This window comes from Lissotriton helveticus, chromosome 1_1, assembly GCF_964261635.1.
Source record: "Lissotriton helveticus chromosome 1_1, aLisHel1.1, whole genome shotgun sequence".
Classification (NCBI taxonomy): domain Eukaryota; kingdom Metazoa; phylum Chordata; class Amphibia; order Caudata; family Salamandridae; genus Lissotriton; species Lissotriton helveticus.
This window is the reverse complement of record NC_136057.1, coordinates 70,370,542-70,396,733: the sequence shown is the minus strand read 5'-3', so window position 1 is coordinate 70,396,733 and position 26,192 is coordinate 70,370,542. Positions and strand designations below refer to the sequence as shown.

Genomic DNA, 26,192 nt, shown 5'->3' with positions numbered 1-26,192 from the left:
TTTGAATGAAATCTTGACCGCATGCATCTATCTTAAGCAAAACCTTAAGCACTTGGGAGCTCCGAGCACCCTTACTTTGCTAAGTTATTCAGTGAACACTGTTAAATCACCTAGTTTTCAGACATTAATAAGATGTCACCTGCTCACCAGAACTTTTAGTTAAATATTTCTGTATGATGAAATATTCCCTACTAAGTTTCAAAGGCAGTAAAGAAGAAGGGGGCAATTTACTCAGATTTTGCGTCTTGTTTGCGTCACAGAAGTGGCACAAAAGAGTGCAAAATCTTTTTTTCCTAATTTTCTTTCCAGCAAATAGCGTAAAAGTAATGTGAAGCATCGCATTGCACTGCTTCGTGTTACTTTGCACCTTGGGGCCTGCCAATGGTGGGGCATGGGCGTTCCCGTGCAACCACCCATTGTTTCTCACGCTAAACTCAATTTACCAAATACAGTAGATTGGGTTTAGCGTGAGAAAACTGCGCCCTTTCAAATTAGGCACTTGGAAGGAGAAATGCTTTCATTTCTCCTTCCTTTTCTGACTTTGCATGCGTGCTGCAGTGTGTAACAAAGTAAACAGAAACAAATGGCCAGAAAGGTTTGATTACTCGTACTACTTTCCGCCTGAGATAGAATAAAGGATGGGGCCAATCAGGGGCAAACGAATGTACTACAACTGCATAATTCATCCTGCTCATTCCCCCTGAACTAGACCCCCTTGCAAAAACTATAAATCTCTGGCTGGTTCAGACAAGAAGGCTGTTACAATAAATTGAATATCCGCTTGTCTTTATGTTTATATAAAGGACTGGTGCCTCACAATCAAGTAATTTGAGGCATTGTAGAGTTGTCTTTGTGATTTTGTACAGTAATTGGTTGTATATATATTTTTTCCATATTTGTGTATTATTTTCAATGTATGTAATTGTCAATGAATGTGTTTTGTTGATGACATATGATGAATTTCTTTGAAAACAGTTTTTCATAATACAAAAGTCAATTTAATCAAATTGTTGTCCAACCTAGTAATTTACTGACTAGGGGGGTAGTACGAGTATGCCATTTGTTTCTGTTTACTTCATTGCAGTGGTCCAGGCCGGTCAGTGACAGGACCCAAGCCTTCCCTTTGTTCCCCTGCACTGTGCAACATGCATACAAAGTTGGAAAAGGTTTCCCTCATGTCTAGGCATAGTATTTTGTACAGGAAGGGTGTCCTTCCTGTACAAAACCTATGCTGGACTCACGCACACAAACACCCTAGCGCTCTGGTGCTAAGGTGTGTGCATGGCGCAGGGCTGCTGTAATCAGTGCCAGTGCAAGGGAAAGGGGAGGAGAGAGCCATATCTTTGAAAATATGGTGCTCTCCCGCTCCCTCCCTGTCACGCAGCGCAGCCTCGCAGGGGGATGCCTGCGCTGCATTGCGTGCAGATTGGTAAATCTCCCCAGAAATGTCTTTTACAACCAGTTAAATATTGTGAATTCTCATTCCATTTTGTTTCAATTTAGTAATTTTAAATATCTTTACATCCAACAGAAAACAAGCCTTGAATGTATGAATTGACCATCAATAATGAAGCGATTGCTGTAAATCTTCAATAATAGCAGAAATATTGAGCTACAGTATTCAGGAAAACATCAGAGCAGTCGGCGACAGAGGAACCTGCACACAAACTGACAGATCTCGGAAGAAGCATCAAGGGAAGTTCAGTGATTGTAAGAGTCTGAGCTGTGCACCCCCACGCCACAAGACCAAGAAATGACCTTAGGAAAATTAAGGCAACAACAATAACAAACCACCTCCTGTATAAACAAGTACCTAATACCAGCTTTGATCATGGGATTGGTATGATGTGATTACCATAGTGCTCTGTTTTATAAAATGATGACAAACCATCACTCCGTGCTCTAGGAGAATTGTAAACTCTTTCTGGCCAAACCACAGTAGCCAGAGAAGAGCGCAACAGAGCGGAGCCTGACAACTGACGGGTAAAGGAAAGAGGAGTTCTTGTATCTACAATACAACAGACTGTTCCGATTTGCACCGGCCAAAAGGAAGATACAACTTTACCCGCAATCGTGCATAGCCATAATCCAGTCTAAAGGCACAATCGCCTACAAAAACACCTTCTACATATTAGGAGTGTGGCAATTATTTGGTGGCTATCGCATTTTATTGTTAAAACAGAAATCAAACGTGCAAAATACTGCACACATATAAAGTGTGTGAGAAAAACACAAGTGCTTTATCAGCCATGTCGGCCCATCAGGAAATGCAGTCATGGGATGTAGACAAATATATACCCGACCCACAGACACTAATCAAGCAAGAAGAATCATACACATACAGCAAGAGCTTTAGTTTGACATCACTACTCAAGCTTCATCAGCACACATACACAGGGGAAAAGCCATTCAAGTGCAGTGAATGTGTCAAGAGCTTTATTAGGTTATGGGAACTACAAATACACCAGCGAACACACACAGGGGAAAAGCCATTCAAGTGCATTGAATGTGGGAAGAGATTTAGTCAGTTATCAGTCCTAAAACGTCATCAGCGAACACACACGGGGGAAAAACCTTATCATTGTGGTGAATGTGACTGTAGTTTTCGTGACTCTTCAGCATTACGGGTTCATCAGCGAACTCACACAGGAGAAAGACCATTCAAGTGCAGTGAATGTGCAAAGTGCTTTAGTCGGTTATCACACCTTCAAATACATCAGCGAACACACACAGGGGAAAAACCATTCAAGTGCAGTGAATGTGTAAAGAGCTTTAGTCAGTTATCAGACCTTGAAAGACATCAGCGAACACACACAGGGGAAAAACCATTCAAGTGCAGTGAATGTGCAAAGTGCTTTAGTCACTTATCAAGCCTCCAAAAACAGCCGGATGCGCGCCGAAGCCGCGCCTAAGCCAAGCCCGTCTGCGCCCGTCCGCGACCGGATCGCGCTGGGCGCAGGGCACGCTGTCGGGCTGAAACCCGCCATCAGGTATGATAACAATTATTTACTGTCCCTACGCCCTCCACCTGCCCCCCACGGTCGCGACTGTCCCCATATTGACCCCCTTTCCAGCCCCCTGTTATGTCCTTGCTGTGAATGGACTCCCCCCATACCAACAAGCGACGTCGCCGACTCGCACGTTCCTTCAAAGACCCGCCTCACCTTCTTTAAGGGAGGTCTGGTGAATGCCAGGTCTCTAGCACGCCATTGCCAAGACCTGCACGATTTAATATTAAGCCAAGAGCTTGATGCCCTGTTCATCACTGAAAGTTGGCTCAATGATTCCTCCAACCCTGACCTTGCTATTGCCCTCCCCCCTGGTTTTACCATCTTCAGGAGAGATAGACTCTCAGGTCGAGGTGGTGGGATAGCACTAATCATTAAGGATACACTTCCCTGCCACACATTTGAATTATACCATCTTAAGGACGCCGAAAGCTTGGGTTTTTCAATTAAAATTACTGCCTCGTTTTCCCTCTCGGTTGGGCTCCTTTATCGTCCTCCGGGCAACCCTTCCTCATTTCTCAACTCCTTAGATGAGGCCCTCGGAGCACTCATGCTACAATACCCTAATTTCACACTCCTTGGCGATATGAATTTACATATGGAATCTTCTACAGATCCCCACACTATCTCCTTTCAACAGTCCTTGAACATCTTTGGACTCTTTCAGCATATTAACACAGCCACCCACAGTGCTGGACATACCATTGACGGCATATGTTCTAATCTTCCTTCCCTTTCCACTTCCCCTCCATTGCCTCAAATATGGACCGACCACTTCTTCATCCCCTTTGACATCACGACACCTATTCCTACCCCACCTAGTCCTAGACATACACAAGCCACCTTCACAGTTAACTGGAAGAAAGTGGCTGAACGAATAAAGCTTGAGACAAAACCTCTGCTCCCACCCCCACGCTAACTGGAGATGTCGAAGTTGACTCCTGCAACTTCCACATTTGGATGCACCAAATAGTTGCGGATAACACTGAATCTAAAAACAATCAAGGAAAGGGCCCCAAGAAGAAAAAACCTAATGCCCCATGGTACACCCAGACCCTTGCAGAAAGCCACCTCCTTTGTCGGAAACTAGAAAGACACTGGAGACAAGCATACGACACGATCTCCAAAACACGCTATGTCCAACAGAGGAAAGTATATCTTTCTGACATTAAAGCAGCAAAAAAAGAATACTTCACTAAACTTATAATGGAAGCGCACCAAAATCAAAAAACCATTTTCACCATAGTCAAGTCCTTCACCCACCCGAAAGCTCTCACCACCGATATACCCCCCTCAGAGAGTCTTTGCAACCAAATAGCTGACTACTTCATTGACAAAATTGTCAACATTCAGAAGGACTTTCCCCCACCCCCGACAACCACTGTAGAGGCATCAGTTAACTACTCTCCTCTCTCCAGTTTCAAACCAGTATCCTTGCAACAGACAAGCAAGGCTATCCTGGCCTGTAAATCAGGAGCACCCACTGATTCCTGTCCCCCAATCATTCTTCACCATCTGATGGACACAGTCAATCCCTACATTAATGGAATCATTAATGAATCTCTTGAATCCGGAATTGTACCCGCAGAATGGAAGAAGGCCACTGTCAAACCCCTGTTGAAAAAACAGAACAAATCATCTACAGATTTGACTAACATGCGCCCCATCTCCTTGCTTCCTATTCTGGGCAAAGTCACGGAGCATTTAGTGCATGAGGAACTCAAAACTTTCACAGAAGCCCACAATATCTTGCACCCCCAGCAATCGGGCTTCCGCTCCGGTCATTCCACCGAAACAGCTTTAATCGAACTTGCTGATTCCATCAAATTCCTACAGGATGAGGGCAAGCAAGCTGTCCTCATCCTGTTGGATCTCACAGCAGCATTCGACACTATCTCGCATGTCATCCTAATCAATCGAATGCGAGAGATTGGCGTAACAGACTTAGCCCTAGCCTGGATTTCATCATTTCTATCAAACAGGTCTCAGACTGTGGCATTAGGACCACACCTATCCTGCGAAAAGCCAATTACATCTGGAGTGCCCCAGGGATCTATATTGAGCCCTTTATTTTTTAATATCTATATGGCACCCCTCTTAGCGGTGATAGAATCACATGGGATCCTGGTTACGTCCTACGCTGACGACACTCAATTGGTCGTCACCATTGACAAACAGCGTACTGACGCAGATCTCCGGTTTAAAAACTGCCTCTCTGATGTCTTTGAGTGGTTAAATACCAACCATCTTAGATGCAATAGCGCAAAGACAGAGATCATCCCAATAGGTAAGAATCTTTCTTTTTGCCCGAAAGATTGGTGGCCCACAGGATCCGAGGCCCCTCCTAGTGCAGTTATATCTGCCAGAAACCTTGGCGTACAATTCGATTCTTCCCTTACATTTGATGATCACGTTAAGATCACTGCCGGTCGATGCTTTGGATTAATAAAATCCCTGAGGAAATTTTTTGATTTCCTCCCAATTGCAGCAAGAAAGTCAGTCGCGGTAGCTCTCTTACTTTCCCGACTTGACTACTGCAACGGCCTCATGGCTGGAGTGAAAAAATCCACTCTCAGAAAATTGCAGAGCTTACAACATGCTGCAGCCCGACTGGTTTTACAACTCCCCAGAAGGTCATCTGCGTCTGCAGCCCTGAATGCACTTCATTGGATGCCTCTTCATAAGAGAATTCTTTTCAAACTGTTTCTCACAGTCCATAAAACAATGCAAAACACAGGACCCCGTTATTTTGTAAACCGTTTTAAACTTTACAACCCTTCGCGCTGCTTAAGATCCTCTGGGACCAATCTGGTTCAAATTCCAAGATTTAAATATAAGACCAGAGGCGGAAAATCCTTCAATGTTCTGGCAGCTAAAGCCTGGAACACCCTACCCGCCTACCTCAGAGCCATAGACAATGAGAACAATTTCAGAAAACTTCTCAAGACATGGGTCTATCAACTACCAGACTCCTCTGTCTTGGCAGCCATCTAGTTCTCTCTTCCATTTATTCATTCCATTTTTCAACTATTCCTCTGCAGCTCGCCCAGCGCCATGATGCTCCCTTGGGAGCGAACGCTTGCGCTTTACAAATGCTCATAAATATCAAATATCAAATATCAGGGAACACACACAGGAGAAAAACCATTCAAGTGCACTGAATGTGAAAAGTGCTTTAGTCTGTTATCACACCTTCAAAGACATCAGCGAACACACACAGGGGAAAAACCATTCAAGTGCAGTGAATGTGCAAAGTGCTTTAGTCGGTTATCACACCTTCAAAGACATCAGCGAACACACACAGGGGAAAAACCATTCAAGTGCAGTGAATGTGCAAAGTGCTTTAGTCACTTATCAAATCTCCAAAAACATCAGGGAACACACACAGGGGAAAAACCATTCAAGTGCACTGAATGTGCAAAGTGCTTTAGTCGGTTATCACACCTTCAAATACATCAGCGAACACACACAGGGGAAAAACCATTCACGTGCAGTGAATGTGCAAAGTGCTTTAGTCAATTATCAAACCTCCAAAAACATCAGCGAATACACACAGGGGAAAAACAATTCAAGTGAAATGAATGTGGGAAGAGATTTAGTCAGTTATCAGTCCTAAAACGTCATCAGTGAACACACACGGGGAAAAAACCTTATCATTGTAGTGAATGTGACAGTAGTTTTCGTGACTCTTCAGCATTAAGGGTTTATCAGCGAACTCACACAGGAGAAAAAACATTCAAGTGCAGTGAAAGTGCAAAGTGCTTTTGTCGGTTATCACACCTTCAAAGACATCAGCGAACACACACAGGGGAAAAACCATTCAAGTACAATGAATGTGTAAAGATTTTAGTCAGTTATCAGACCTAAAAAGTCATAATCTAACACACACTGGGGAAAAACCATTCAAGTGCAGTGAATGTGGGAAGAGCTTTAGCCAGCTATCAGACCTAAAAAGTCATCAGCAAACACACACTGGGGAAAAACCTTATCATTGTAGTGAATGTGACAGTAGTTTTCGCAACTCTTCAGCATTAAGGTATCATCAGCAAACACACACAGGGGAAAAACCATTCAAGTGCAATGAGTGTGTAAAGTGCTTTTGTCGGTTATCACACCTTGAAAGACATCAGCGAACACACACAGGGGAAGAAAAACCATTCAAGTGCAGTGAATGTGCAAAGTGCTTTAGTCACTTATCAAACCTCCAAAAACATCAGGGAACACACACAGGGGAAAAACCATTCAAGTGCACTGAATGTGCAAAGTGCTTTAGTCGGTTATCACACCTACAAAAACATCAACAAACACACACAGGGGAAAAACAATTCAAGTGCAGTAAATGTGCAAAGTGCTTTAGTCAGTTATCAAACCTTCAACGTCATAATCGAACACATACAGGGGGAAAACCATTCAAGTGCAGTGTATCTGCAAAGTGATTTAGTCGGTTATCACACCTTCAAAGACACCAGCGAACACACACAGGTGAAAAACCATTCAAGTGCAGTGAATGTGCAAAGTGCTTTAGTCGGTTATCACACCTTCAAAGACATCAGCGAACACACACAGGGGGGAAACCATTCAAGTGCAATTAATGTGTAAAGAGCTTTAGTCAGTTATCAGACCTGAAAAGTCAGCAGCGATTACACACGGGGGAAAACCCCTATCATTGTAGTGAATGTGACAGTAGTTTTTGCAGCTCTTCAGCATTAAGGTATCATCAGCGAACACACACAGTAGAAAAACCATTTAAGTGCAATGATCATGGGAAGAGCATTAGTCAATTATCAGAACTACAAAGACATCAGCGAACACACTCAGGGGAAAAACTATATGATTGCTGTGAATGTTTGAAGAGCTTTAGTCAGTTATCAATCCTACGAAAACATCAACAAACACACACAGGGGGGAAGCCACTCAAGTGCAATGAATGTGGGAAGAGCTTTAGTCGATTATCAGACCTACAAACACATCAGCGAATACACACAGGGGAAAACTATATGATTGCCTTGAATGTTTGAAGAGCTTTAGTCAGTTAACAACCCTACGAAAACATCAACAAACACACTCAGGGGTCGTGGACTTGGGTCAGCGGACTCGATAATTCTCGCTTCGGTGCCTACTCTAATCAGGGGTCCCACTCGGCAACTCTGGGCATTAGCTTGCCTAATCTCCACAACAGCCCCATCAATGCCGGGATGCCTGGCTCCACCTTGGGGACTCCCAGCAGGGACCATCCACGTTTCAAACTGGCAAAAATGGGCGGTCGTTCTTTCTCCTGTCTTGTGGTAAATAAATAAATAATACCTCTCTTTCTGACTAGACATATATCATAACAGATAGCTCAATAAATAAGAGTCAAGATTCGAGGTAGTAGGAGTTTTGCAGGTTTAATACAGCATAAGGACAGGAACAGGACAACCTGCATAGGAATAGGATGACAGGGTGACAGGGCCCAGCAGCTGCTGGGGCTGGATCTGGGATGAGCGCGCTGCTTTTTAATAACAATACATGAGCATATATACATAACGCAAACACATAGCATTATATTGCAGTAGGCGTAGCAGTGGGTGGAGCAGAAGGCGTGACGCGTAGCAGTCGCGAAAGATAAGGGCGAAAGTAGGTGTAACTGGGCGTATACATAGACATGTGATGCAAACGTAACAGGATATGTCATGAATGGGGCGGAAACCATGGAGGGGGCTACCTGAGGAGCCGGGACCTCTAACCTGATGGTGCGCGCAAACTAGCAATGACGTATCACTAGGAGAAACTGGGGGCTATGAACTCTGTGCTAGGAGCAGAGACTGAAGTCTGGAGAGTCAGGGCGACATGTACCTAAACAGTATCTAGTATCTGATGTTTAGAGAACATGTTGATATAAACTATAAGTCAGGAGAGGAAAGGCTAACTTGATTCTAAGACTGGACCATATATTATTCTACATGTAGTACGTGATGAAGAATATTAAATGACCATTGAATGCAGTATTTCTCTAACGTGGAGACGTGAAGGCTAGACAATGACGGAAACTATTGATACAGTTCAGTAGCTTAGGAATGCAGAGAAGGAGGACTGAACTGATAACTGGAACTATAACATATTCTTGGCAGACTCAGAGACTGAGCCAGGCTGGACCGGGCACTGCGAGGCAGGAAGTAAGTGAAGGGTCGAGGATACAGGTGGGGGCTGTATCGCTCCTCAGCGAGGCTTCAGGAGACAGGATCTGAATCTAGTGTCCAGGCCCTTTTGAGGCCTAGAAACGGAGACTTTATAATAGAATAACGTGCACACTGAGAAACGTGGCAACGTATCTTTACATAGGCCTGATATTCGTAGTATTCACGAGGACTAGTAACTGGCATACTAGAGGTGGACACAACTGTAATTGCGTCATTAATCGGACATGGGGAATGCATATGCATATTTAATCATGCACACATAACATATTATGGATGACACGTAGGGACACAGAACATGGCAAAATTTACTTTTCCACATTCCCTCCTTGTCACTACGTTTCCATCAGGAAACATCAATTTTCATGATACCGTCTATCATTTCATACAGTATCATTTGTTCGTCTCGAATTATCCTGGAACGGGATTTAGAACGGGGCTTGGGACTAGGAATACAAGAGGTAGCACAAATGCCGCAAATCGCAGGGCCACATTGTATACAGAGGCAGCAGCTAAATATGATCGCTACTGCAATACCTAGAAAGGACAATATTTTCCATCCCCATGCGGAAATTATATTCCAGAACCAACCGGACCATGTCCAGGTGCCTGGGTCTTGGTGTATCAGATGGGCAATTTTATGGAGTCTGGTTATAGCTGAATAAACAGACGGCGCGTTATTTGGAATGAAAATGCAGCAACTAGATCCGATGACTCTACAGGCCCCGCCCCTATCGGCCAGTATGACGTCAAGGACGAGACGATTCTGTAAAACGAAAAATCTCATAGCAGATTGCTCTTCAGTTAAGTTACCTAGAGCAGAGGCAGTCTCATTTACTACAGCTTCAAGGGTTCTGGTTAATCTACGGATTAACTTACTATTCTGGATAGGTCCTATAAAGAAGAAGAACCCTCTGTTGAAATCTGTATACTGTTCTAGAGTAGTTTCAGTATAATCGACAATTGGGGACTCCCTTCTATGTCTAATGTGTACTAGATGTGTGTTTCTATGATAATCAGGTGGGGCTAGGAAAACTGGTGGCAGTAGGAAGGCAATGTAACAGGTTCCCTCCCAATCGAGGGGCAGACGAACATATGCAGTTTGACCACAAATAAAATAAGAATGACGTGAAGCTTTGAAAATAGATTTCCCACTGTCACTATACTTGACAATAGTAGTACAATCACTATGTCCTACATGTACGGAACCATTATTTCGGACACATAATTCGCCTTTGACTGGTAGTACTGAAATAGCAGGTAAGTCTGGAGTAGTATCAGACTGAACATTCAGAACCATGAAATTCGACGAATAATTACCTAAATTATACACTTCATTTTCTAGATCTAAACCTGTTCGGTGAGGGAAACCTTGCTTGTCTGGGAAACATGTACTGTTAAGGAAAAACATATCTGTTGAGGATGACGTTAACGTGGACCATGCTCCACACGAACCATTATGTGAAAAAGGATAAGGAAAAAGTGGCAGAACTCCCTTCGGTGTCTGGAAAGGGGGGAGTCGACCACACACCCAACAATTAGTGGCATTGCTGGTCTGGTGTGAGTAATGTAACATGCGGATAAATGAGTTATTACGCATAGCGAGGCGGTAAGACAGTTCATGAGGGGGCAGATCACTAAACGTGTGCTCTACTGTAGCATTAGCAGACTTATTTACATGTGAAACTGGGAAACATAGGTAAAATGCATAACTGGTGCAGGAAATCATAAGGCTGGAAAACAATATAAAACATAGAAAAACGATACATCGGATTGAGTTTTGACTAACTCTCTCACTATGGGGGTCTATTTTATACATGTCAGAAACAGTCTAACCGTTTCACCTAGGGGAGGACTTAGACAATCAAACTGACTGACTCATTTTACTAGACCTTAATTTCTGTTTATACTCCTGCTGCGGAGTTTTCTCTAACAGGGGAGGGGTTGTAGCAATGTCTTTTGCGGGACAGTCCTTGAGAACAATATTCTGGCAATCCTTTGAATCCTGGGAAATGTTCTTTAAGACGGGTTTCAGTCCATTAAAAAGTTTGACATGAGAAAGGTGTACCCAGCCTTTGCGTCCTTCCAACTTCACGGCTGTACGGGTAGTGAGGAGGACCTGTCGGGGCTCTTTCCATCGAGGCTCCAGCGGACTTGATCTGTCAAAGTTGCGGACCATCACCATGGATCCTGGAACGATTTCATGCGGTGCCACCTCGGTATTGTCTGGAAATGCGGCGGCAACCTGTGAACGACATGAGTTGAGGGCAGACATCAAGGAAGCTAGGTAATCTGTCAGCATATTACTTGAAACATCGGTAATACTTCGGGGTCTAGGAGTACCCCACATGTTAGGGGGGCGGCCGAATACGACCTCATACGGGGACAGACCTGATCTGGAATGTGCAACCATGCGCATATAAAATAAAGCGACTGGCAGAGCTACTAGCCAGTCCACACCTTTTTCTTTACACACTTTTGCAATACGGATTTTCAGAGTCTGGTTATGTCTCTCAACGAGACCGGCTGCTTCAGGATGGCGTACACAATGGAACTTCCACTGGTACCCTAGCAAAAGGGAAACATGCTTCATGAGTTCAGATGAGAATGGCTGGCCGTTGTCAGAATATACGACTCTAGGGAGTCCATAACGGGGGAAGAACTCACGAACCAACTGCTTGGCAGTGGTCGCGGCTGTGTAATCTGGGACTGGATATGCTTCTGTCCACCTGGACAAAGCGCATACAACTACAAGGACATACTTGAAACCTCGACATCGCTCCATCTGAATATAATCCATCTGGAGGACTTCAAAAGGGTGGTCAGGGGGCTGGAATCCACCTTGTTCCACCGGGACACTTTTACCTGGATTAAACTGACAACATATCATACAGGTACGGACTTTCTGCTTAGCTGCAGCTCGTAAATGCTTGTTGAACCAAATGTTCTGGATACTGTCTAACATAGCTTTTTCTCCTAAATGTGCTGGACTATGTGCGGTATTAATAATGACTTGAACCATAGAGTCGGGGAGAAACCATGTGGCTCTACCCTTCGTTAACCATCCTTGATCTGTCTGGACCCCTCCTTGTTCGGACCATTTCTTGATTTCTTCGGGAGTAGCATGTAACTGGATATCTATGACATCTTGTGTAGGGTCCTTAACTGTCATACATGTAATCGGATCTGGAGTGTGTGTCATGTTAACTGGAATGTCTAGAGTCTGTGCTGTAAGCTTGGCTGTGCGATCTGCTAGATCATTACCTTGGGAAATAATGTCAGTGACTTTCGTATGTGCTTTGCATTTCATGATAGCAATGGATGTCGGTAAATGTATGGCATCTAACAGAGCTTGAATAAGGAGACCATGCTGAATCTTGGTTCCATGAGAAGTCATGAAACCTCTCTCCTGCCAGAGCACTCCGAAGTCGTGTACAACTCCAAATGCGTAGCGTGAATCTGTGTAAACATTAACTTTCAGGTTCTTGGCGTGTATACAGGCTTGTGTCAGAGCAACTAGCTCTGCTGCTTGAGCGGACAGGGTATCAATACGGTGTGTTTCAATGACTTCAGTGTCAGTAGTCACTGCATACGCGGCGACTAGTTCTCCTGTACTTGTTCTTAGGCATGAACCATCCACATAAAGTGTCAGGTCGGGGTCTGGTAACGGAGTATCTGTCAGATCTTGTCTTGGCTTTGTCATAATGTTAACTACTTCCACACAGTCATGTGGGTCAGGATTCGAAGTAACTGATGGTAACAGTGTAGCAGGATTTAAAATGTTGCAGCGTCTGATTTCTATGTGTGGCTGGAACAGTGTCAATTCATAACCTGTTAAACGTGCAATTGTCAAGTGCTGAGTTTGTGTTCGGTTCAGAAGAACTTCCACAGAATGTGGAACTTGTACTGTCAAGGTATGTCCTAAGACTATGGAATCACTTTGTCTGATAGCTAGGGCTGTGGCTGCAACTGACTTAAGGCACGCAGGCAGAGCCTGGGCTACAGGATCTAATGTGCTCGAAAAATAAGCACAGGGCTTGTATTGTCCTGCTTGATCTTGTGTGAGAACAGATAATGCTGTACCTTCACGTTCTATGACGAAAAGTGTAAAAGGCTTACTGTAGTTCGGTGTGGCTAGAACTGGAGCTTGACATAAAGCTTTCTTTAACTCGTTGAAACTAAGTGTATGTTCAGATGTCCAAGGGAGGACAGTCGATACGGCTGCCTCCTGTGTCGTCAACTGTATCAGTGGCTTGGCTAGAAATGCATACTGGGGAATCCATTGTCTGCAGTAAGAAGTGAGGCCGATAAAAGCACGTACCTCCTTCTGGGTCTTGGGCTGAGGAAGACTCGCTATTAACTGGATACGGTCTGGTGTCAACTGTCTACCCCTCTTGGACAGTAAGTGTCCTAAGTAGACCACTTGCTGGACACAGAATTGAAGCTTAGAAGGGGACACCTTGTGCCCCATCTCGGCTAAGAAGTACAAGACTGTAAGGGATGCCCGCTCGCAAGCACGTTCAGAACGGGCTGTGATCAGTAGATCATCAACATACTGGAGCAGGGCAGTGTCAGTTGGCATGTGAATGTTGTCTAGTTGTCTCTTAAGTGCTTGACTGTAAATACTAGGACTTTCTGTGAAACCTTGAGGAGCTCGTGTGAACATATAGCTCCTTCCAATTAAACAAAATCCGAAAAGGAACTGGCTGTCTGGATGAATAGGGACACTGAAAAATGCGTTCTTGAGGTCTATGACAGTGAAGAACGTGGCTTCGGAATCAATGGCGGTTAATAGGGAAGAGATGTCTGGGACAACTGGGTACTGCGGAATAATACATTTATTAAGCTCTCGTAGGTCAATCACTAATCGATATACTGGGGGTGCATTTGGATCAGTACGTTTCATGACTGGAATGATCGGAGAATTACATACATTGGAGTCAGTTTCTACAACCACTCCTTGAGCCATGAGCTCGTCAATAATTTTGGATAAGGCTGCTACAGCCTCAGGTGGCAATCTGTACTGTCTGATTCGTGGTAACACTACACCTGGCTTGAGAGTCACACGATAGGGTGTGATTTGCATGTAACCTACATCAGTTGGACCTTGCGCCCATAGATGCTGTGGAACATTAGACAGTCTTGAATCAAAATCTCGTAATACATAGTGACCCTTAAAGTCACGTAGGAACAATCGTATTCCCTCTGGGGAACAACATATAACTGCACCTAACTCTTTCAGTGTTTTGATGCCCAATAGGTTTTCTGGACATGACTTAGTAAGTAACAGATCAGTAGTACGGGACAATGGACCTACTTCTAGAGTAACTGGCTTTGAAATCTCATTTACGATAGGTTTTCCTGAAAATCCAAGGGAAACATTTCTTGAGCCTGAGAGCGGAGCCCCTGGAACTTCGGCATGACTAATTGTGGTCCTACTTGCCCCTGTATCAATCAAAAACTTTCTGTCTTTCCCTAATACTTGACTGTGAACATAGGGACCTTCTTGATCTACAGGTATCTCGATGAGAGGCAAGCCTACCTCCCTCTCTTTTTCCTTTAGCTTTTCATACACCCCTGCGGGCAACAGGACCTTTAACATTTTAATGATATCTGGGTAAGTGTATTCTCCCATACGGAGCATGTCTTTTAATTCTCTATGGAACCCTGCTGGATCTTTGTCATGACAGGGAATTAATTTCTTCATCTCGAGGAGTTCCATCTTTGTTATTGGAGTGTATACAAACACTCGTTGCATTTCACCGTCCTCTGTCTTAACTGGATGCACTTCTCGTAACGGGTTCTGTCTCTCCATGTAAAATGGTTTACTTTCTGGGGGTGAGACATGAACAAAATGCGGGTTCAGAAACGTTCTATATTTATGGCGCTGTTCTAGAATGACACTAATTAAGTCGGTACCTAGACCTCTCCATCTATACTGGAGTAACTCGTTCAGGACATCGTGTAACGGACCTGGATCAGAGTGCTGACCCTCATACAGAGTAATGAGGTGCTGGATCATATACATACCCACCAGTCGTTGTTCGGCTGGGGGCATTTTCAGAAACATTCGTGCCACTATTTCGTCTGGAAAAGTGATAGAATCAGTAATCCATCGGACTGCTGATCGGGCTAGTTCTTGTTCATGCATGGTACTTAACTCACTGTAACCGATTCGTGATTTCAGAATGTGATCAGTAGCTTGGAACACTTGTTCTAGGGAACCTTGTTCTGGTGCTGAATGATGGAAAATTGGCTTGTGTTCTAGGCGTAAATGGCGATCTGGAAATCTAGATTTTCCTACATACGCTATTCTGGCGGGATTCTCGTCCTCTACCTCTTCAGTATCAGAGTTACTTTCTTTCTCGCTTACTTGTGCTGCTTTACGTTGTTCGTGTATCTTTATTATTTCTCTACGGATTTTCTTGTACATACTCTCCATGGCACTAATGGTATTGTGCTTACCCTCGGCTATATTATCACTCCACTTTGTCAGGGTTTTCATTTCGGCCGGATCTTTAGACGGGTAATCTTGTTCTCTTATTAGACAGTTAATTAAAAACTTTAATATCATACGCTGGATCTCAGCTTTCCTTTGAGACATGGCATCACTAATACTTTCTGGATCATCCCCTGTACGGATGAAACGATATATTCTGTCTAGATCTTCTTTCATGTTGGGTAGGGTGACTAGATACTCGGTCACCCTCCTTACGCGTACTGAATATAAAACCATATTATTCTCGCCTGGGACTGGGTCATAGGCACATTCGCCAAGGGCTTGCCTGATTTCTGCAACAGACTTATTACTCTTGGGAGTACGCTGTGATGCTTGAGCATGTAATTCGAGTGCTGATAAACGCTTGCGTGGCGGCGGGGTTTGAGGAGGACCTCCTCCTGCGGCCCCTAGACTAGAATCATCGACTGATATTCTTCGTGGTGGAGCGGGAAATTGAAATGCTGGCTGGACCGGGGGTACCGTAGCAGGTACTGCATGGGGTGCCCCGGTGTCTGGAGGAGCAGGATGTGCCTGATTTACAGGGACTGGCGGAGCGCGAACAGGATCTGCATATTCAGGGACTGTGTCGTCCAGATAGGACGAAATAAAAATATCAGCTGCGATCGGTTTGTGACGTAGCTTGGTCGGAACTAGTGGTGGCGGGAAATTACTGGATGCCTCCGGGGTCGCTTTTGGCAAGCCCTCGGCAAGAAGAGGATACATACCCTTAATAAGGGCATGCCTCTGTCTGTCTGACTGTTCGGCTTTGACTTGTTCACCTATCTTGATTAATTCTTTTTCTTGGGCTCGCTCTAAGGATTCTCTACTTAATTCTGACTTTCTGATTTCTTTTTCAGTTCTTTTATGAGCTTCTTTGCGCCATAACTCGATGGCATCTTTCTGTGACTGTCTGGCTTTCTTTTTCCATAATGCCTCTTCTACTCGCATGATGCACTCAGCATCCCATGTACCCGATACGGGCCATCTATACTTTTCTTCTAACTGTTTGGTATACTCTACCCATAAATCTAGATACAATATGGCACTTATGCCATGTTTCTGATACATAAAGTGACCTGGACTGTCCCTGGGCGGGACGGGAACTGCTGCTTCCAGCAGACCCTTTCTAGTTTTTAACTGACGTAACTTGGAAAATATGGGCATGACTGAACTGTAATCTAGACACAATACAATACACAACGAACACGATACTTATTCCCCATTCATACCACGACATTAAAATACATGAAAAACATTTAAAATAACAGTTCGAACAGAATACTACCTGGAAATACTGGGAACAGAACACATGAATTTTCTCGAGAACAGAAACTGACTAGAACAGAAACTAGATGCACTGCTGAAACAGTACGAAACTTACCGGTCTCATAAAGAGACACGTCAGGACCCGCATCCACCGAAGTGGGCACTTCGTTTGTGGGACTGTGTACCACCAACCCACAGACCAGAGTCAATTTAAATTGACCCTGTCTAGATACCACCCCAGTAACGGTACTCACCGGGCAGCAAGAACGGAAAGCCTCAGACTGGACTGGACTGCTACGACGACGGATGACGAACTTCGGACTTCGGACTTCAGTTACGGGTGGACCTCCGGATACCTCGGACCTTGGACTCTTGGCTTGGGCTCTGGTCGGGACTCGCCGCGTTCCTCCACCGTCTCGTCTGGATGCTGGACCGCCTCCGACTCACTGCTCTTCCACGAGCCGAGTGGTCGCTCCCAGGGTCCCTGCTGACTGCTGGTATTGTAGCGCTATTTGCTGTTCTCACTGCCTGGTATTTTTGTTTTGTTATTTGCAGGATCAGCGCTTTGCTGTAGGAGCGCTTGGTGCATCTCTGTGCTGTGTGCTGGTTAGACTGTGTAAACGCGCTTTGCCGCTAGCGCTCCGCTGTGCCCCCCCCCCTCCGCCTCCATTTTGTTTGTTGTGCTTGCCCTCGTGTGCCCGCCCCGCCTCCCAGCTGAGACGCCCTCCCACTGTCCTGATTAACGCTCTCCTCCCTCCAGGCGCCGTGACTCACTGCTCTTCCACGAGCCGAGTGGTCGCTCCCAGGGTCCCTGCTGACTGCTGGTATTGTAGCGCTATTTGCTGTTCTCACTGCCTGGTATTTTTGTTTTGTTATTTGCAGGATCAGCGCTTTGCTGTAGGAGCGCTTGGTGCATCTCTGTGCTGTGTGCTGGTTAGACTGTGTAAACGCGCTTTGCCGCTAGCGCTCCGCTGTGCCCCCCCCCTCCACCTCCATTTTGTTTGTTGTGCTTGCCCTCGTGTGCCCGCCCCGCCTCCCAGCTGAGACGCCCTCCCACTGTCCTGATTAACGCTCTCCTCCCTCCAGGCGCCGTGACTCACTGCTCTTCCACGAGCCGAGTGGTCGCTCCCAGGGTCCCTGCTGACTGCTGGTATTGTAGCGCTATTTGCTGTTCTCACTGCCTGGTATTTTTGTTTTGTTATTTGCAGGATCAGCGCTTTGCTGTAGGAGCGCTTGGTGCATCTCTGTGCTGTGTGCTGGTTAGACTGTGTAAACGCGCTTTGCCGCTAGCGCTCCGCTGTGCCCCCCCCCTCCGCCTCCATTTTGTTTGTTGTGCTTGCCCTCGTGTGCCCGCCCCGCCTCCCAGCTGAGACGCCCTCGCCCCTCCCCCTCCACCATCCATATATGACAGTTCTTCCCGCGCGCAGCGTTCACGCGCAGCGACCGCGCCCAATCCGCGCCGAAGGTGCGCCAAAGGTAAGCCCGTCTACGCCCGTCCGCGCCTGGACCGCGCCCAGCGCCAGACCCCCTGCCCCTCGCGCTGCCCAGCCCTCCCGCATTACCTACGATGCCGCCACCCTCCTAGCCCTTAACCCCGGCCGCGCCCCCAACTGCGTCCAAGCCGCTCCTGGACGCACCCATGGACCGTTCTCCTGCTCCTCCTGCAATTTTAGCGGCACCAACAACATCTCCGCTACGACCACACCACAGATTCCCGTCCCCAACCACCTACAATGCATCCTTCTCAACACCCGCTCGGTCCACAGGCACGCCATTGACCTTTGGAACCTACTAGACACCATCTCTCCTGACGTCGCCTTCCTAACGGAAACATGGATGAACGCATCCTCCGCCCCTGACATCGCCATCGCTATCCCAGATGACTATAAGATCACACGCAAGGACCGCACCGACCACACAGGAGGAGGAATCGCTATCGTCCATAAGAAATCCATCCGCATCTCTACCAGCTCCGACGCCAACCTCGCTAACTCTGAACACCTTCACTTCCAGATCCACATCGACCCCAAGACCACACTCAGAGGCACCCTCCTTTACAGACCACCAGGACCCCGCGCAAAATTCAGTGAAGACATCACGGACTTCATCACCCCACACGCGCTCCCCTCCAAAGACTACATCCTTCTGGGAGACCTCAACTTCCACCTTGAAAAGAACAACGACCGCAACTCCGCCTCCCTCTTAGACAACCTCGCCAACCTCGGACTTAAACAACTGGTCACTTCCCCCACCCACATCGCAGGTCACACACTCGACCCCATCTTCACCTCCAGCAACCATGTCTCCTTCAGCCACACTACGGATCTCCTCTGGACTGACCACAGCTGCGTTCACTTCACCTACAACAAGCCGAAACCCATCATCCACCTCCAACCAACTCTACAAAGAAACTGGAACAAAATCACCACGGATCAGATCTCCACATCGCTCCTTCGAACCTCCCCAGCCCTCTCTTCTAACGCCAACGAAGCTGCCTCCAACCTCACCCTGTGGTTATCCAACACCGCCGACACCTTAGCACCACTGAAAAAACGTCAACACAAACTTGGCAACAAAAAGGCCTCATGGTTCAACGATGATCTCAAGAAGTCCAAGAAATTGTGCCGCTCCCTTGAAAAGGCCTGGAAAAAAGACCCATCCACCAGCACCAAGGACGCCTTCAAAAGCGCCACCCGTACTCACCACCAACTGATCCGAAAAGCCAAGAAAACAGCATTCAAGGATCGACTTGACAACAACGCCCACAACAGCAAGGAACTTTTCAACATCGTCAAGGAATTTTCCAACCCCTCGGCCAACTCCAACGACATCACCCCCTCTCAAACCCTCTGCGACTCCCTAGCCTCTTTTTTCCACAACAAGATTGCTGACATCCACAACAGCTTTGACAACCAACCCGGAAGCCAACCCACCCTACCATCTGCTGACCATCTTCCCCCCGTAAACACCCTTAACGCCTGGAACCCAATCTCCACTGAGGACACCATCCGCCTGATGAATTCCATCCACTCCGGATCCCCCACAGACCCATGCCCTCACCACATCTTCAACAAAGCAGACTCCGTCATAGCACCACACCTCCGAGACGTCATCAACTGCTCCTTCAACTCCGCTACCTTCCCAGAAGACTGGAAACACGCTGAACTCACCGCCCTTCTGAAAAAACCAACAGCAGACCCCACCGAACTCAAAAACTACCGCCCCATCTCGCTTCTTCCATTCCCGGCCAAAGTCATCGAGAAAGCCGTCAACAACCAGCTCGCCGCCTTCCTCGAAGCCAACAAATCACTCGACCCCTCACAATCTGGCTTCCGAGCCAAACACAGCACTGAGACCGCCCTCATCGCTGCAACAGACGACATTCGAACTCTACTGGACAATGGAGACACAGTCGCCCTCATCCTCCTCGACCTCTCCGCAGCCTTCGACACAGTCTGCCACAGCACCCTTTTACAACGCCTCAGAAACATCGGAATCCAAGGAAAAGCACTGGAATGGATCACCTCGTTCCTCACCGGAAGAACCCAGAGAGTCCGCCTCCCACCATTCAAGTCCGAGGCCTCTGAAATCATTTGCGGCGTACCTCAAGGATCCTCACTCAGTCCCACCCTATTCAACGTATACATGAGCCCCCTCGCGGCCATCGCCCGCCAACACAACCTCAACATCATCTCTTACGCGGACGACACTCAACTGATCCTCTCTCTCACCAAGGACCCCAGCACCGCCAAAACTAACCTACACGAAGGAATGAAAGAAGTCGCCGAATGGATGAAACAAAGCCGTCTGAAACTGAACTCAGACAAAACAGAAGTCCTCATCTTAGGTACATCCCCCTCTGCATGGGACGACTCCTGGTGGCCGGAAGCCCTCGGAAAAGCACCCATCCCGACAGACCACGCACGGAACCTTGGCGTCATCCTGGATTCTTCACTCTCAATGAACAGACAAGTCAACGCCGTATCATCTTCCTGCTTTAACATTCTTCGCATGCTCAGAAAAACATTTCGCTGGATCCCCTCCGAAACAAGGAAAACAGTCACCCACGCTCTAGTCACTAGCCGACTGGACTACGGAAACACCCTCTACGCAGGTACCACCGCTAAACTCCAGAAAAAACTACAACGAATCCAAAACGCCTCAGCCAGGCTCATATTAGACATCCCACGCAACGAACACATCTCTGGTCACCTTAAAGACCTCCACTGGCTACCCGTCAATAAGAGGATCACTTTCCGACTGCTAACCCACGCACACAAATCACTCTACAACATCGGACCAGATTGCCTCAACTCTCGACTGTCCTTCTACACCCCCTCCCGCCAACTTCGCTCTTCCAGCCAAGCCTTCGCCACTGTACCTCGCATCAACAAGACCACCATGGGAGGCAGATCCTTTTCATACCTGGCTGCCAAAACTTGGAACTCACTCCCCGCTTACCTTCGCCTCACCCAGAATCACCTAGCGTTCAGAAAGCAGCTTAAAACGTGGATATTTGACAAATAATCCTCCTCCCCTTCCTAAGCGCCTTGAAACCCTCTGGGTATGTAGTGCGCTATACAAATTTTATGACTTGACTTGACTTGACTCCTCCGTCTCCTCCGTGGGCCTGAGGGATACTTGAGCAGAAATATCTGCCACTGCGCAGAAGAGTTCCGTCACGACTGCAGAGGGTCAGGGGGTCGGCGTGGCTTCACCGACGCGTGGGGAAAGGGCAAGTCCCTGTTCGGGCGCCATTATGTGGTAAATAAATAAATAATACCTCTCTTTTTGACTAGACATATATCATAACAGATAGCTCAATAAATAAGAGTCAAGATTCGAGGTAGTAGGAGTTTTGCAGGTTTAATACAGCATAAGGACAGGAACAGGACAACCTGCATAGGAATAGGATGACAGGGTGACAGGGCCCAGCAGCTGCTGGGGCTGGATCTGGGATGAGCGCGCTGCTTTTTAATAACAATACATGAGCATATATACATAACGCAAACACATAGCATTATATTGCAGTAGGCGTAGCAGTGGGTGGAGCAGAAGGCGTGACGCGTAGCAGTCGCGAAAGATAAGGGCGAAAGTAGGTGTAACTGGGCGTATACATAGACATGTGATGCAAACGTAACAGGATATGTCATGAATGGGGCGGAAACCATGGAGGGGGCTACCTGAGGAGCCGGGACCTCTAACCTGATGGTGCGCGCAAACTAGCAATGACGTATCACTAGGAGAAACTGGGGGCTATGAACTCTGTGCTAGGAGCAGAGACTGAAGTCTGGAGAGTCAGGGCGACATGTACCTAAACAGTATCTAGTATCTGATGTTTAGAGAACATGTTGATATAAACTATAAGTCAGGAGAGGAAAGGCTAACTTGATTCTAAGACTGGACCATATATTATTCTACATGTAGTACGTGATGAAGAATATTAAATGACCATTGAATGCAGTATTTCTCTAACGTGGAGACGTGAAGGCTAGACAATGACGGAAACTATTGATACAGTTCAGTAGCTTAGGAATGCAGAGAAGGAGGACTGAACTGATAACTGGAACTATAACATATTCTTGGCAGACTCAGAGACTGAGCCAGGCTGGACCGGGCACTGCGAGGCAGGAAGTAAGTGAAGGGTCGAGGATACAGGTGGGGGCTGTATCGCTCCTCAGCGAGGCTTCAGGAGACAGGATCTGAATCTAGTGTCCAGGCCCTTTTGAGGCCTCGAAACGGAGACTTTATAATAGAATAACGTGCACACTGAGAAACGTGGCAACGTATCTTTACATAGGCCTGATATTCGTAGTATTCACGAGGACTAGTAACTGGCATACTAGAGGTGGACACAACTGTAATTGCGTCATTAATCGGACATGGGGAATGCATATGCATATTTAATCATGCACACATAACATATTATGGATGACACGTAGGGACACAGAACATGGCAAAATTTACTTTTCCACAGTCTTGCCCCTAAACTTTGGAATTCTCTTCCTGCCCCACTAAAACTCGAGCCTTCTCTTACGAAATTTCGTAAGAAGCTTAAAACTTTGCTTTTCCCTCAGTGATGATTGCCTGACCCTACCACTACTACCTTTTTGCTGGCGCCGGGAGACCCCATGTGGGTAGCTGTGCGCATTACAAATTTAGTTACAATACAATACAATACATCCCACAGGGAAAGCCAGAACGGGTTCCCCAGCACTTTATACAGCGCCAGGAAACCTACGGGTAGCAGTGCGCTTTACAAGCTCAAATAAATTTACATTTACAAAGCCACTCAAGTGCAATGAATGTGGGAAGAGCTTTAGTCGACGATTTGAGCTACAAAGTCATCAGCGAACACACAGGGTGAAAACATAGAAGGGCACTGAAAGTGAGAAGGGCTTTTGTCAATTTTCGATCCCACACAGCCCTTAGTGAATACACTCCTTCATTTAACTCACATGGAAATAATTCTAGCGATGCAGAGATTCCGGAAAGAAGTTAAGAACATCAAAAATAATATTGACCCATCTGAGGACATAGACAAGAGCTGAACAGTGCATTTATTGTGAGAGGAATGAATTACGGAAACAGATAAAATTCAAATTATGTAGGACATTGAAATACCAGGTGATAGATGACCCGAATAGCAGTAAAGAAGAAAAACAGATAACAGTATTTGCAGAATTATAAAAGTGTTTGTTTCCAGTGATTGTTCACTTCCGTACACATAGCAAAGCGACATGATGTACCAGGATACACAGTGGGAGACAAGCACAATGTGGATTAAAAGAAAAGAAACATAGTTGATTTTTATTTGGTGAAGAAGAGACACAAAGAAAAACATTCAATCGCACCTGACCACACTACCTGTAAAAGCAACACTGAACAATACTGGGACTCACAGTGGTCTTTCCAGCTAACTTGTCGGATTAGTGATAGAACCTATAAACCCAACACACCCAGAGTGGACATGTTGTCAGGGCTCTGGAGATGGAAGCTTCATTGGTAAAATGCATGTATTACTATTAGCAAATGCCGCTGCAGTATATGTAACGAAATAAAGCGACACACAGGTGTTCAAGAAATAACCTATTTTTACATATAAAAGAGCATATACCTTGTTTTAGGTAACGTTTGCTGCATCTTATACAAACTGTTTCAGTTGATGGGTCAGCTCGTGCCTCGCGCCTTATTACTAAGTGCGACCCGTGGCTCCTCTCTGACTTGGCTCTCCCTATTCATTTTGTGACTTGCCAAACTCTACTTTTTACCAGAATTGAGCCATTGTAAGCAGTAGACTCTGTTTGAAGAATGTGGTGAAATAGCGAAATCCCACATCAAAAGCATATATGTGCCAGGACAATCAGTTGCACTCCCAGCAACTCATCTTCCACACTTGATTGTCCCTTGTCCTCAAATGTTCTGAAGGATTTGTCGTATGAATGCCAGAAGTGGCAGTGACATTCATGAAGCTAACGCTAACAGGAGTGTGTGGGAGATAGAGAGGGAGAGAGATCCAGAGAGCGAGAGAGACAAAGAAAGGGGGAGAAAAAGAGAGAAATGGAAGGAGGGGGAACGGCACGTTATTTGTACTCACCTAAAAATAGAAGAAGCAGCCGAATACATTTAAATGTGTGACATCACCAGAGAAACGGTCTGAACAACTGTGAATTTCTATGTTTATTTTTAATACCTATAGACCCATGTCCTGCCGATAAACAGGGAACAAGCAAGGAAAATAGTGAAGGAGGCCATTACCATATGCAAATCACAGTGACGTCACATGTAGTGGCATCACAAGAAGTGATGTCAGGCCCTTATAATAATTTTCATGGGAAAGGTTGACAGGCTGTTTTAAAAACAAGAAACAAGAAACATAAAATATTGTAAAAATAGGTTTTTGGTTTCAGTTTTTAAACATCATGTGTTTTGCCTACTATTAGATTGTAACTAAACTCGGAAATGACTGAAAGTGGAAATATTTTTAAACAGATATGTGGAACTTGAAAATTACAATTTTTAAACAGTTTTCAGCGAATAAATAAAATGTGCTTTTAATTTGTGTTTGTTTCCTGACGTTATTCTTTATCCAGCCCCTACACCCCAAAGTGTTTCACATTTACAATGTATTAAGCAATAGAAGGACTAATTTTGTCAAGTTCTCTGTTCCTCTCTTGCGCCACTCACACAAACAAACACTCAGAGGCCTGTGTCTGCAGTGCTGGGGCACAACGTAACAATTACCAGTTGCAGGCTAAGGAGCTAGGTGGAACTGAGTCCCGTTTCTAGATAATAGTGGGGGACCCCTTCAAACTGTGGCTACCCTCCGACTTGTGCCGTGCTGATAAAGCAATAGTGAATTTGAGTAATTTATGATGAATTGAAATGCGAGAAAGAGAAGAACAGAGCAAGGTGCAGGATCACCTCTGTCCGCCACCCCCACCTCCAACACCTACCCCACGATGAACGACATCATGGCCACCCTCACTCAGATCAAAGAAGACATACACATCATCAAAGAACTACCCTCCAAACACCCCATACACCCCTCACCCACCCCCACCTCCCCTCCCAACTTGTCCCCTACCCCTCCGGCTGACTCCGTCACTCAACAAGCCCTACAACGGGCGTCAATCCCTGGTCATAGGCGCAGTAACTGCCCTCGTCCCCCTCATCGCCCCTGCAACCCCTCACACAAATACACCTCCCCGCACAACTTGTCCCCCACCCTTCCGATTAACTCTCTCACTCAACTCTCCCCCAACCTGACCTCAATCCCAGCTCGCAATCGCAACAGTCGCCCTCGTCGCACCCACAACTCAACTTCTGACCTCGACACACTCACCCTTCTCCGCTCCTATGACCCAGCCCCCCAAAATTACACAGCCCCCCAAAATAACACAACCACCCCACACCTCAACATTCCCACGATACACTCAAACCCCCTTAGACCCCCCACACTAAACAGCAGATTCCCCATCCCCAATAACCTTAGAAAAGTCCCTCTCTCTCTAGAACCATCTACCACCCTCAATACACCCCGTCTCAAATGCACTCTCCTCAACTGCAGATCGGCCACGAAACACTCCGCCGCCATTGCTGATCTCCTCTTATCGCTGGACCTTGACCTAATCATCCTGACTGAAACCTGGCTAACTGAATCTTCGACACCTATAATGGACATTCTGGTTCCTCCCAACTACCACATTATCAGGCTCGACAGAGCAGGCAAAATAGGTGGTG

The 26,192-nt window shown here is 46.1% G+C and overlaps 1 protein-coding gene across 1 annotated transcript in view; it reads left to right on the top strand.

Annotated features, from left to right (window-relative positions):
* LOC144828559 (uncharacterized) overlaps positions 1-25,010 on the top strand; it is an 83,976-nt gene extending 58,966 nt beyond the window's left edge. Inside the window, exons 2-4 of the mRNA XM_078686875.1 lie at positions 1,532-2,884; positions 6,132-8,290; positions 22,927-25,010. Coding sequence (XP_078543001.1) covers positions 2,250-2,884; positions 6,132-6,624 — 1,128 coding nt within the window. The 5' untranslated portion in view covers positions 1,532-2,249 and the 3' untranslated portion in view covers positions 6,625-8,290; positions 22,927-25,010. The remainder of the gene's footprint in view (positions 1-1,531; positions 2,885-6,131; positions 8,291-22,926) is intronic.
* Positions 25,011-26,192: the final 1,182 nt, after the last annotated feature.